At 33.1% G+C, this 14879-nt stretch overlaps 2 protein-coding genes across 4 annotated transcripts in view; both read right to left on the bottom strand.

Annotated features, from left to right (window-relative positions):
• The window catches only part of LOC127700346 (protein asteroid homolog 1-like), a 35880-nt gene extending 29670 nt beyond the window's left edge, over positions 1-6210 (bottom strand). For all 3 annotated transcript variants that reach the window (XM_052203771.1, XM_052203770.1, XM_052203769.1), the window contains exon 1: positions 5991-6210. The gene's annotated coding sequence lies outside the window, so the exon portion shown is untranslated. The remainder of the gene's footprint in view (positions 1-5990) is intronic.
• A 5378-nt stretch (positions 6211-11588) lies between these two features.
• LOC127702060 (protein asteroid homolog 1-like) lies at positions 11589-13667 on the bottom strand. The gene has a single exon (XM_052206062.1). It carries the CDS (start codon positions 13541-13543, stop codon positions 11765-11767), a length of 1779 nt encoding a protein of 592 aa, XP_052062022.1. The 5' UTR covers positions 13544-13667; the 3' UTR covers positions 11589-11764.
• Positions 13668-14879: the final 1212 nt, after the last annotated feature.

Genomic DNA, 14879 nt, shown 5'->3' with positions numbered 1-14879 from the left:
TGTTTTATATACAAACTATTTTATATGTCGGTATAATAATATTTTTTTTTACGAAAATGTAAGATGCATCGATTTTTTTCTATGTAAACAATAAATAATTACTGTTCCTTAGACACACGTGTCTCTATTTAAATAACGAGTACAAAAAAGGAAAACAGAAAAAGAGAAAAGTTCGATGCATATAATAATGACAAATTTAAACAGAAATATAAGTGATAATTTTTCATCACAAATTTGTTTAAATCTATTTATGTTCTATTGAATTGTTTTTAAAACATCTTTCATTTCTAGGATCGCGCCTATGAGTGCATTGAGGACCTTCTCATTCGCATTCTTTTTCCATTTAAAAAAAAATCCACAAGTAATTGTAAGAGACCAAACTTTACTTACACGTTAATTGTGAATATTTGTTGGAGGTATTTTCTGACTAAAATCGATAACGTTCGTAACGGATTAACGATAGTTGTACGACTTTGCCCCCAGCAGAGCTATAGAAAAACAGTACATTAACGGGTGTTACACGGACACTTTTTAGATGATACACGGACACTTTTTAGTTGTTACACGGACACTTTTTATGAATAGAATCACTCGTGCATGATCAGTGAGTTCATGGGCACTTTAAATTTCAATTAGATTTGAACTTTTTGTTTCGCCGACATATTTCCTGTCTTTTTAATTAAAATATTTACGTTAGCATCAATAACTATATATTTTTTTCAAACAATTCCAGTAACTATTCATATTAGTACACTAAGGGATTGACCATTTAACTTCAAAAGGTGGGTTATGGTTTTTTCCTAAAAAAAAATTTTGATCCCCAAATTTATGAGAAAAATATATAATACATTATATAGTTGAAAAACTAAATAATTTTCTTACTCAGAAAAGAACACACCCCTTTTGAAGCTAAATGGTCGGTCCGTAAATGTGTTTTTTTCAATATATGGACATGAATAGTATTCTGGACAATGCTGAAAGAAATGCTGGTACCAACGTTTATATTTCAATTTTCAATAAAAAAGACAGGAAATATATATAAAAACAATCAAATCTAATCAAAAGATAAAATCCCTATCAACTCACCAATGCACGATTGATCCTATAAATAAAAAGTGTCCGTGTAATACATGTTCAAATAGGCAGCAAATCTTGTAGAAAATCATTCACCTTATGTCATCAATTTTGGACGGTAAGCTCTGATTGGATCATATAATGACACGTGTTTAATCCTGATCAACACTATCAGAGACATATAAAAACCTATAAGCATGAACATTTTTTTTAGGCCAAAATAAATGCCTATATATATCTAATAACAAGACAAAATCCGTTTTTTCATAACATTTCATTCACTAATGAGATAGGAAATTAATTCTTTTGATACACTTATATAGTTATTGAATTCATATATATTGAATTCATATATTTGGCGGCAAACGTACAATTTTTACGAATTTATAGGGGGAATTTATCTTAACTCCCCCTTTTCCCCCAATAAAAATCAAATGGTTACCGTAGCTTGCTTACCTCTGAAATTTTTTTTTATACATTACTTACTTGCGAAGTTGCATTTCAAAAAGTCTCAAATGTGTATAACATTCACCTTTAACTTGAAATGGTTCTTTTTATAAAGTTATTAGATTCTTGATTTTTTTGAGAAAAAAACTCTCGGCTGAAGGGAAGTGAGAAAAAAAAATTGAGTTTAAAATTAAACTGTAACTTACATTAACTGGTATATGGCCATTTAAGTTTCTAATATCTTTAGTTTTGCTACCTCTTCTAAATGTAAAATGTACTTCTTCCTTCTTGAAACGTCGTACAAGTCAGATACAAAACAAAGGTAACAAAAAAACAGGCCGGAAACAACCTGCCGTATAGTTTGTCTGCACTTGTAGTCAGGTCAAGGTCCTCGGCTATCGCCTCGGACCTTGACCTGACTACTCGTGCAGAAAAACTATCCGGCAACGGTTGTTACCGGCCTGTTTCTTTGTTACCTTTGTATAGTATCTAATACATAACGGGGATGCTGCTCTGCTTCAGTGATTTACCTTACAAAAAGGCCGTCACTTTAAAGATTTAATTTACAATAATACATAAAAAGATAAAAGGTAGGAAAATTAAAAGAGACCACAACAACAACAAAGACCATCGAGTCCTGTACATAAATAGTAAAAATAGACGTTTAAAGTTGCAAGTGAATAATTCGACCTCATTGAATCCGTATTCATGTGAACTTCAATTTAACCCCTTAGCTAGAGATAGATAACGCATGAATCGTGTTTGCTGAGTTATTTAAAGGAAAAGAATGTCAACATTGAAAGTGAAACAAAGGTAAATCATTTGATTGACTGATTCAATCCACAAAAAATTATTCTTATACAGGTAAAAACGATGATTAACATATATTTTTAATCTATAATATGAAATTAAACAGACCTAGAAAAATCCAATTACACGAGTCCGGTTTCTATTTATATCTATGTTTATGTGTATACTGCTTATATGGGCTGTGTTTGGATATACGCCAGAGGTGGCCTATGGTTATCCATAGGTACCTTTGGTTTGATATTCTATATATCAAAATATCAAACCATGGGTACCCAAAGATACCTATGGGTAACCATAGGCTGCCTTAGGCGTATATCCAAACACAGCCATGGTCATCGGAGGTATTCCGAAGGTCAACTCGATAGTTGATTAGATGGCGTCTAGACTAAAATCCATACGAAACGAAGCTACATATTATCGACCCCATGCCCTGTAAATTGATTATTTTAGACTTTTTATAATTTGGATAAATGTTTTACATTGTTATAAATCAAATATGAGAATTTTAGTCAAATCGGTGAACATGAATTTGACAGCTAGTGCCCCTTTAAGGTTCATGTGGACCCTTTGGCTAAAATGGCTGCATTTTCACCTCATTATTTACTCTGAGTACAGACAAACCTGTGTATCTGGAAAAATGTTAAGGCATAGCATGCCCTAGATAAATAAAATTCAAATATATTTAATGTTTTAGAAAATTAAAAACTTAACAGGATTTTGCAGTGCACTTTTTTTCATTCCTCCAGAAGGTGCCAAAATAAACTAAGTTGTGAAAGAGGTTTGAGAACTTCCCCACAGGTAATAATTGACGTGAACTGGTATTGATTGACATGGACAATAGATAGACAATAGATACCTTACAATAATTGGTGATTTAAACTGTGTACCTTAGTGGACCATATCAAGTGAAACTCAACTGTTTGTTTATTTTATCATCTTCTACAGGGACGAAAAAAAGTGCACTGCAAAATCCAGTTAAGTTTTAAATTTTCTAAAACATACAATGCATTTGAATTTTATTAATCTAGGGCATGCTATGCCTTAAAACTTTTCCAGATACACAGGTTTGTCTGTACTCAGAGTAAATTTTGAGGTGAAAACGCAGCCATTTTAGCCAAAGGGTCCACATGAACCTTAATCAACAATGAACAACACAAAACCCGGATACCCGGACGTTTGGCTCAAATTTAGTGGGGCTAATCCAGTTTAACATGCAATCCCTCCCTGGTCAGACTTGGTGCAGGCACACAATCCAATGGGTTAAATCAGTATAACATGCACCATCCCCAGCCCGACTATGGCACAATATGTAGCGGTGTATTGCTGTGTGTTTGTTTAATCTACATTGGCTAGAGGTATAGGGGGGGGGGGTTGAGATTTTTGCTCCTGTCCCAAGTCAGGAGCTTCTGGCCTTTGTTAGTCTTCATTTTGTATGTTTTTTTAATTTTAGTTCATTTATTTGTTTAGGAGGAGTTAAGTATGACGTCCATTTTCACCGAACAAGTACACATTTTTGTTAAAGGGCTAGCTGAAGTGCCGCCTTTTCTCGCTGTGTTGAAGACCCATTGGAGGCCTTCGGCTGTTTTGTTTACTCTTTGGTCGGGTTGTTGTCTCTTTGAAACATTCCCCATTTCCATTCTCTATTTTAACATGTAGACAAAAAATTAAAAAAGGGGCAACATTCATTCTTCAACAAAAGAATACATCACAATATAAGTTTGTAAGAAAAAGACCAAATTCATGAGACGTTGTGTAGGACTTGAATAGCCAAGGCAAACTGATAAATATCTGAATGAATGAATCGATTGATGTAAAAAAAATCAAAGTATTAAACAAAAAAATAAAATGATTTTTTAATTATCCGGAACTCTTCACAAACAAAACCTGCATGTATGCATTGAATAAAAAGTAGGGTACTCTTTTTTAAATGATTACAACGTAGAAGTACTTATTCTCGTAATCAATAAGTTATTTTGTGAATTAACCCCATCAACTTAAAGTTTTTTACAATGAATAAACGTATTTTTGGATTATTTAATGATATCAGCTCTGAACATTATTATTCTTTAAAATGAAACTGTTGTATGTGATGGTATAAAAAATATTTAAAACAAATCTTTTAAAGTTTTGTGAAAAGAAAGTTTCATTTTATGGATCGAAATGTGTAAGAAGTGATCGTTATTTAAATCCCCACTGGAAGGCCTCTGACAGACTGAGTGAGCGTAAAATCATTGTTATCGATAGCAAATGACAAACAAGTTAAAGGTAAATGATTCAGTATTATTACCAACAAAAGTTTGACGGTTGACTACACTGGCTGTGTTTGGGTATACGCCAGAGGTGGCCTATGGTTATCCATGGGTACCTTTGGTTTGATATTCTATATATCAAAATATCAAACCATTGGTACCCAAAGATACCTATGGGTAACCATAGGCTGCCTTAGGCGTATATCCAAACACAGCCAATGTTATGAAAACGATTCTATTAGGTTGTTGTCAAGGAAGAATCGGGTAATGGTTCTGTCACGTGGGTTCTGTATCACGAAAGCACGAAGTCACAATCTCAAATGCACAATAATAATTTTGATATGTGAAATATGATTATATTGATTTAAGGTTGGCTGATCATCTATATTTAATGCTGATTTAAATGAAAAGCAACAAAATTACATAATTTCCGGCGTATGTATAAGTTAAAAAGCATAGACATATATTACGGTAAAAGTGTTTAGTAAAGAACAAAACTTCTTTTTTTAAAGAAAAAAAAATAAATAAAATAAAAATATAATATATTGTGTGTTTTGTAAAAAAAATGTTTTGTTGTAAGACAATCGTTTCGGTGCGGAGGGGGGATTTTGTTTGCGGATTAATATTCAATTAGGCAAGAATATCCCCCCCCCTCGAAAATCAAATGGTAGTCCCCTTACTTTATTCATACGTCAACTATAATGGCTTCCAATTCGGGTTCAATATTTTTTCAGGTAACTAATTAAAAGGACAAAAAAATAAGTTGTAAAAGATTTACCAGAAGCTACGTTTATTTTTTTTTATATAGTTATAAGGAAGTCAATACATAGTAGGGACTTTCAAATAATTGAAAGCAGACAATAAGCTGAGATGTGGTAATGATAACTTTTATGATGGATTGTCAGTCTGAAATAAGCCAGCCTCCACTATCCACTTCCCTACAAACGCAAGTGGATAGTGGGGGCTTGCTTTAGTCAGACTGATTGATTATTTGACTGTCAGTGGATCTCAGTGGAGCGCACGGCTTTGATAAAGACATTTCGTTCATTTAAACTTCCGTGTAGTATTTACGTCATACCACCACACTATTGTATGTTTTTTTCGTTTTTACTTACATTGATGACATTGCATTTGATTAAATAAATAAATAAATAAACTCTTTTATGCATGAAGTGGAAGGAAAAGCAGTAGACCCCTGTAATATATTTGCACCCAAAGAAAAAAGCCACTCGGTATACCATCGTCCTGAGATCAAGATAAAAAGTATGCCGTTCTTCGACTATAAAGTTAGGTACGTGTACTCATCTGCATGCATATATATATATATATGTTATCCTGTAATGAACAGGAAAGGCTGCATGTATATGTAGGTTACTTTGAAAATCTAACAAAAAACGTATTGAAACTTACCCTTTCTTTCATATCCTATTCCAAACGTCTTCATTGATTATAAATAGAATAAAATACAGGTTGCATTTTTTTCATATAAGCGTAAATTGTACAATTGTATTGTATTAATTATGTAAGTTATGATAATCTTCCCTATCATAAAGTTTGAGAGTTATCTACCGAAATGCGTAGATACAATCATCATCATGTACTTGACATTGATTACACAATAAAACTACGATGCACTTTTCAATGTCACATGATTATCTCTCTTACAATGTGTACATAAATCTATTTCCTGAAAATTGTTTTAAGAAAAGGGATTTCCAGAAATTGCATATCAATGTTTCACTCAGGATAAACTCTCCTACATTTGTACATTTAACAATTTTCTGAAACTGCATCTTCGAGATTTTACGTTTTAATTCTTTTTTTCTCAGGAGGGGTTCAAGAATTGAAACAGAATGGGAATAAAAACATAAACGATACCAATTTTGATTCATCAGATGCGCATTTCGACAAATAATGTCTCCTCAGTGATGCTCGAGGCCAAAATATATTTATTATATAATATCCAAAATCTTATACAAACGTTGAAGAGCGGATCAAATCAAAAAGGACCTAAAGTATAGCCAAATTCGGACAACGAATCAGGAGTCGGTTTCACAAAAAAATTACGACTAAGAGGGGCGTAAAGAGTGGGGGGGGGGGGGGGGTGTATCTGCACGGAAGAACGTGAAATAAAATTGCCATTTCACGATGAACGAACAATTAAACATTTCTTGCACGTTGATCTTTTTACCGATTTCACGAAACACGGTGAATAACGAACCTTTTTCACGGCTGCACGTGAAATAAAAATGGCAAAACACGTTGCACGAAAATAACCCTTTACCACGAGGATAAATTGATCGTTAGTATACTGAATTGTTCACGTGGAATTGTTCATGACTTACGATCAGTCTTAGTCGTAAGTTTTTTTGTGAAACCTAGAGCTTTGCATGAGGGACATTGGGAGAGGAAGGAGTGGCTCGGGGGAGAGGTTAGACTTACTTCACTGTGTATGAAGGTATACACGCATACGGCATACACATAGACGTACCGCTAGCTATATATAACGGGTCACTTTTGATATGTCATAAATATTTCTTACAGAGGTCATATTTTACTGGGTAGTTATTATTATGTCAATAAGTCATAAATTTCCATCTATTTTGATAAGATGTCTGTTACATGTAATACTGTGCGCTGATCCTTTCAATTAATTATTGTGAAAATATCACGAGATTAACATGGTTAAATTTTATATATCTGCTGAAAATCTTATTAAGTTATAACACAATTAAAATCAAACTTTGAAATTTAATCAATATGTCGACACAGAATGTATGCGTGATAGCTGATAAATGCCGGTATGAATTGGTTATGATTTTGCCATGAAATGTATATATATGGGTCAGGATGTTCACAAAACTTCAATATATATATATGTTCCGACCATATGAGTATTTGGGCCATACGCGTATGGTCATGACCATATGCGTATACTCATATGGTACGCGCATGGTTGGACCATATGAATATATATACTAGTTTGGTTATTGTCACTATTAGGACCATATAGGTATTTTTCGAATATGCACTAGAAATGATAACCAATTATCTGTGCTCATTTAATTTACTTGTGTGCTTTTTGTTCAGCACATCAAAAAAAATCAATCAATTATGTTCAGAAAACAAAACATGATATACTTTTAAAAGGATATATCAAGATTCGATGACAGCAAATAAGAAACAAAACAAACCCGTTTTGGACAAAAATGATTATCAGAATATTTCAATGTAATTGTTTAATATTTGAATAAATGAATTTTTGAAATATAAAAATATGTTTTGGACTAAGATGATTTCTCAGAATATTTCACTGTAATTGTTTATTTTATGACTAAATGAAATTTTGAAATATAAACATAAGTTAAAAGATAAACTGTATAAGAATTATAACTCCTTTCGCTGGAACTCACAACTCGTTTTCCTAACCCAAATCTGACTTCTTTTTTTTTTTATCTTGGACGCTTTGTCTGAACCTGGTGTAACTGTCAATTTTAAACGTATTTACTTTGTTTACTTTTTCGTCCGTTTTAAAGAGTTGACTTCTTGTTTGAAAGTTCATTTATATTTTTCAGGTTATCTTCCCAAGTGGACGAATTGTCATTCTTCAGGACAAATCGATAATGACCTTTTTTTTTACTTTTTTTTTATTATCATGCTTATGCCTGGTCTTTTTTAAAAGCATATGGAATACTTGTAACATATTTGAACTTTAAAAATTCGACCAGACTTTTCTTACTTACCCTGCCGAAAAGCTATGGTCAGGTGACATTACCCATAAGTTGGTATATCATGCAGACAATGTGTTCTATGTGGGAGGTAGAAATACCGGGCGTCTCTAAGGGCAGGCATACGGCACAGTAACAAGGGGGATAATGACGTTGCTAACGTAAAAGTTTTCGCAACGTCAAACTGTGACATACGGGGAAAAGATATTTTTCCAGTGATTTTAATCATCATCTGGAAAACGAGTACACGGACCCCTTTTTTATATGACATTTGGCTTGATTATGTATGAAGATCATTTGTTCCAATTTTTATGAAGAAATCACCAATGAATGTCTTTAAAATTAGATAAATATACAACAAAAAATGCCGTTTTTTTTCTAAAATCATGAATATTTGAAAAAAAATGAATCATTTCCAAAGAACTGTTATATACAAATTAGTGCATATATTTGTAAAAAAGATATTCCAAATCTTTTTACAGAAATCCGCATGTGTTTATCTTTTGAAATACAAAAGTATTTCTATCCAAAGGACGGACACAAATGACCAAGAAACCGAAATTTTGAGTAAATGTCTAAATTTCGATCCGATCTATCTCTAAATGTAGCACATGAAGGTATATTTTTTTATTACATTTTTTAATTGACTAGGTGGAAAATAGCTTGTATGCAAATTTTCGTAAAATAAAATCACCGTGGGATCAAAACTGTATCGTATGCCCTTAAGTGCTCTCACATGTACAATTCTTGCCAGATTTTCATGAAATTTATATCACAAGTTTATATCGATAATGTCTAGGACAAGTTTGAAAATCAGTTCACAAAAGACGTCATAAACAGTCTGAAAAAGCATATGACCCTGTGCAATGCCAAAACATAGGTACTTGCTATCGGCAAATGTAGAATCATATGTTTTCTTAACTGTATACCAATTCATAATTAGGTATGTGTTCATTCATCAAAAACACATTAATGTATTAGGTCCGATACCAATAATATCCAAATATCTTACCAAGGTGTTAAATTCAAAACCTGTAAGAATAAGTTTATTCGAAGGATCAATGAGTTTACATGGATTTTATCTTAACATCACTCTTAATATAAAAATAAAGATATGAGGTATGATTGCCAATGAGACAACTATCCACCAAAGTAATAAGGTGGATGTTAGCAATTATTGGAACCATACGACCGTCAACAATGAGAAAAACCAATACCGTATAGTCGGCTATAAAAGGCCTGACATGACAAATATGAAACAATTCAATTGAGAAAACTAACGGCCTAATGTGTAACAAAACAATTAACGAAAAACAAATATGACAAACATGAACCAACGACAACTACTGAACTACAGGCTCCTGACTTGGGATTTAAGTTAATAAAAAACAAATTAAAAAATCATTTTTCATAGTTTTGTTCGAAATCGAAACTGATTGAAAAATTTGGGATTTTCGTATTCGTTTTTTCTGTCTGCACCATTTAAGTATAAGAGATGTTTGAAAAAACTACGATTTTTCACGGTGTTATGCGTATTTTGTCCTTTTTATGCGTTTTCGCCGATTTTTACGTATAGGTTTTTATAACATTTATATACATATTACACATTTTTTTATTTAGTGTAAATAGGGAATAATAAAGGCAATATTTATCACATGTTTCTATATTTAGACGGTTTAACGATTTTAAATGGGCATTGAGATGTTCTTGTCTTCAAATGCATGTAATATTTGCTTCTGGAGATTAAACACCAATCAATCGATACTAACATATTACCCAAGTACCAAGATACCAGAACGTTGTCCCTTGATATATCTGCCATTTTTTATATTGTACAAAGATACAAATTATGTTTAGGTGCCTAAATCGGTTATATTTTTAAAGGGTATTCATCATACTTTCAACTTCCATGAAATTTTGTGTGAATCTGAAATGTACATAAATATGGTGGAAAATTATCTGAGTGAATGGTCCACGTTTTATTTTCGATTTCAACCACGAAGTTAATTAATTTACCCAATTTATATTCAAAACAGTATTGCTTTTTCAATGCCGGTCATGACCCTTCAAAATTCTAACAGAATAATGAATAGGACTATAAGTTTGAAATTTGAATTAAATTTCGGAAGTCAAATTAAGGAACATAAAATCTGAACATCTGTTAAAATAGTATTGAACTTAATTGTCAGGAAAGTCCACGTACACATCGACCACAGAAGACACAAGATCGAGAGCTCACGCTAAAATGTCTCGCCTGCTTGACTGACCATGATTGATTTTATGTTGAAAGTTTGAAAGTTAAAGGTTTTACTATATATATATGTATCACGTAAACTTAACATTATCAATGATCCATGACAATTAATGAGGTAAACGCTAGATAAACCCTGTATTCATAATATAATAATCCCTAGGTCTCACATTCTGCGAATTTTATCGCCGGCGAGACAAAAAAGGTCATTACCGAAAACAAGAAATACTTGCAAGGGCTATCAGGTAAGAATCTCCCATTGGTGCGCGCTTAAGATTTATACCGCTTAACCAAGTATTTAAAAGAAATTTCATAAACAATTGAGGTAATTAAATTGCCATTCGCAATGAAAATGGTGCCGTGTGCTGTTATTAATATCTAATTCATTACTAGGGAGAAATAATCTTCTTATCTTCGCATGTACTGTACGAAGTTGGTGTTAAGGGGGCCTATACAGTTTCTTGTAAACTTTTTGTATATTTTAGTCTTTAAAAGCATGATCTATTTATTAGTTATTAGGGGGCTTTGACCTTGTTGTCAGTAACGAAAAGAGCTTTATTCCGTTAATCTGTTAAAAGTTTGTTATCGATCTGATATACTAGCAACCAGAGCCTTATAATTATACATATTTTTCTGAATATAATCAAAAATTCTAGGATTTGATATTTATACCTAAAACACAATTTAATCATTATTAATAATGCCTAAACAACAATTTGATGTCAAGAATATGAGCTTGTAAACTATTTTGTTATAAATTAGACTGAATCGAATTGTTTCATATCGAGGCCTTTCATAGCCGACTATACGGTATGGGTTTTTCTCATTGTTGAAGGTCGTACGGTTGCCTATAATTGCTTACATCCACTTTAATTGAACTTTGGTGGATAGTTGTCTCATTAGCAATCATACCCCATCCTTATTTTTATACTGATACCTTATTTCACTAAAAATAACGTGAACTGTTCCAAACATATAGCGGAATTAAGTCACAATCATTTTTATTTGATTGTTTGTTTGACTTAGAAATAACACAATAAGCAACCTACTTTTTTGTAGCTTTAAAAACTTTGATACAAATTCGTACCGAGTCTTAATAAAACATGAACATGAAAAGTACAGAGTGTCAACCATTTAACAATATTCAAAGTTCTAAATCGTCACATGCTTTATCACATTCCGGAGCATTAGACAGTGTGTAAGCCTCATACATTGTCGCCTATATAAACATTCTCCTGTACAAATTGTAACATGTTATTAAAGCACTCAAAGTGATACTTCTCAGATGCTAAATATTGTCCAATAATGTCTGTTTTGGTTTCTTTGAGTGTATAATACATGTCGTGCAAGAATTTACCATTAAACACGAAGGCAGGATTTACATTTTCTAAGGGGCAGTTCAAAAGTTGGTTCAGATATGTTGTATACAAAATACATGACTGAAATTGTGCAAATATATAAATAATATTTGGTATGTAATCCCGGTTTGTTTTAATATCTTTTCCAGCGAACTGTGTTACTGCGGAGTACAAATCCTTAAGCCTAACGGCACTGTACAAATGTTCCGAATGAAAAACATCCGCCCCTTTACCATTGGCTCCTTTTCTGCTATCAGTGTGTGAATTTCTTTGGTATAAACTATCATTGTATCGGACATCAATTTTCAACTCGGCAAATTCATTACGTTGGAATGTCGAAAACAAAAGATAGCAAATCAAAACGGATTTTAGAAAGTTAATGTTTATAGCTGGTTCAGCTACTCTTGCCCAGTAGGCCGTTATCATTAGAAATAAACGTGTTTGACAAAGTGTTCCACATATCGAATCAGATGGCATTGGACAACATAAAGCTGCAACTAGTATTTTAATTTTCAGTTCTCTTGACATATTGTGTATGTAGGGATCACTAAGAAGACCAGTAACACATATAACACCGGTTCTTTGGAACTCACATAAACTCATTCTATATCGGTCGTGTTCGGTAACACTCTGCTCTGTACCTAGCAATAAGGCGTATATAACCTTCCGAATGGACAGACTGCACTCGTGAGAGGACAATTCATGAGTACCTTCTACCTGACTTAAAAGAAAAACTCTTTTGTGGATTAAAGTATTCAATACAAAATCTGGAACTGCACCTCTTCTATGACTGTCAATAATCCACGTGGGTACATGTGATGGGGTTAGGGACCTATCTAGGCCACCAGATTCTCTTTCTTGTAGAAGATCATGAAGATTGTAGCTCGTGTAGTTGTCTGGTTCTGTAAAAACTTTAAGGGAACGGATTAACATTTCTTCTTCTCTTTTATCCCTGTCGCAAAAGTATTGCAGTTGTCTTTTCCCTCTGTCAGCATCATTATAACGACATATCCAGTACAAAACTTTTCTGATAGTTATAAAAAATGGTTCGCCTGATTCACAAGGAATTTCAAATAAATCTGAAACTTCTGTTTTGCACCTGGGAAGTCTAAAGTTATCACTGTGATAAGCATTTTGTAAAACATTGGAGTGTTTGCTTAGATAATCGTTACCAAGTGCAGTTGCTAGTAACGCCATATTATATCTTAGGTATGGAAATTTTTTCCATAAATTCTCAATAACATAAACTTTTATCTCAAATAGATGATCATCAGTGCCTCCAAATATTGAGCTTAATGGCAGTGAGTCAAAAGGTATATAACCGAAATGTACATCAAAGATGAAAAAGTCACTGTCACGTGATAAAACAGGACATTTCAAATCATTGGCTAGCCTTTGTATGTCTCTATCAGCTTCAAAATCACATTTTATGTACTGGATTCTAAGTTTGTCTAAAATATTAATAAACGTTATCTTGGCCAGAATTGGTGTACACTCTACTGGACTGTCAGTACGTTGTTGAGCCCTGCTTTTGACTGTTTCAATTTTCTTATCATCAATATCATATGCTCCATCGAAAACAACATAAGGGGTAACTCGACGGTAGAAAAGCCACCTGAAAAACATTTCTACTTTCTCAGCGTATTCACTAAAATTTCCAATGGTATCTATATCTAGGTATTGATACAGGAAATTATACAAGCAGTTACCGTCAATAACTAACTCAATGTCCTGAAAATGGCATACTTCCCAGAAGCTTGGGTTTTTCTTTGCAAGAACAATAATACTTGGAACTCCCATTCTCAATCTGAAAAAAAAGAAAAGTTAGTATTGATATGTCTTATTTTAACCACATGCGCTTGAAGCATGGACCCTTTATGTTTCTTCTTTGGTGTTTGATTTTGAGTGCATATTCTTCAATATTTCCTCTTATATTCTCTTATCTAATGTGTCTTTGCTCTTATGCATACGATATATGCCAATAAAAAAAGTTTAAAGAAATTTACAAAAATCGGGCCAATGAGATAGTAACCCAAGAACACAAAAAACCAAAAGACGTATGGAGTCCCAAGAAGAGAGGCAAAAGATACCAAATGGATATTCAAACTTGTAAGTAAAAAAAATAGCAATGCCATGGCACAAACCAAAAAAATGATCAAAAGACAAACAACAAAAGCTAAAAAAACCTTTAAACAGACTTATTAAGAAGGGATATAGTTACGATACTGTTGTCAGGTCATTAAAGATTGCATATTTTGGCTTTAATATTGATTCACTTATAGGGTCTTTGCATCGGAATTAAACATATTTATTCTAAAACCAGTTGTTGGCATGACACGGGTTATGTTCTTCTCATATATTTTATGACGGTATAATACTAAACCCCTAACAGGAGGGATTGTGCCTGATGTTCATATGATGAAGACATAATCTTTCAATCAGTTTGATTGAGGTCTGGAGCTGGCATGTCAGTAACTGCTAGTAGTCTGTTGTTATTTATGTATTATTGTCATTTTGTTTATTTTCTTTTGTTTCCTATTCTGACATCGGACTCGGACTTCTCTTAAACTGAGTTTTACTGTGCGTACTATTGTACGTTTGTTTTTTCTACATTGGCTAGAGGTATAGGAGGAGGGTTGAGATCTCAAAAAACATGTTTAACCCCGCCGCATTTTTGCGCCTGTCCCAAGTCAGGAGCCTCTGGCCTTTTTTAGTCTTGTATCATTTTTAATTTTAGTTTCTTGTGTATAATTTGGAGTTTAGTATGACGTCCATTATCACTGAACTAGTATACATATTTGTTTAGGGGCCAGCTGAAGGACGCCTCCGGGTGCGGGAGTTTCCCGCTGCATTGAAGACCCATTGGTGGACTTCGGCTGTTGTCTGCTCTATGGTCGGGTTGTTGTCTCTTTGACACATTCCATTTCCATTCTCAATTTTATTAACAATATACAAAACACAA

Source organism: Mytilus californianus, unplaced genomic scaffold (genome assembly GCF_021869535.1).
Source record: "Mytilus californianus isolate M0D057914Y unplaced genomic scaffold, xbMytCali1.0.p SCAF_5, whole genome shotgun sequence".
Lineage (NCBI taxonomy): Eukaryota > Metazoa > Mollusca > Bivalvia > Mytilida > Mytilidae > Mytilus > Mytilus californianus.
Note: the sequence above shows the minus strand (reverse complement) of the source record. Positions and strands in the feature narration are given on the sequence as shown.

Excerpts from the sequence above, each read along its gene's own strand:
- LOC127702060 (XM_052206062.1), bottom strand. The coding sequence starts at position 13,543 with ATGTTTTTCAGGTGGCTTTTCTACCGTCGAGTTACCCCTTATGTTGTT.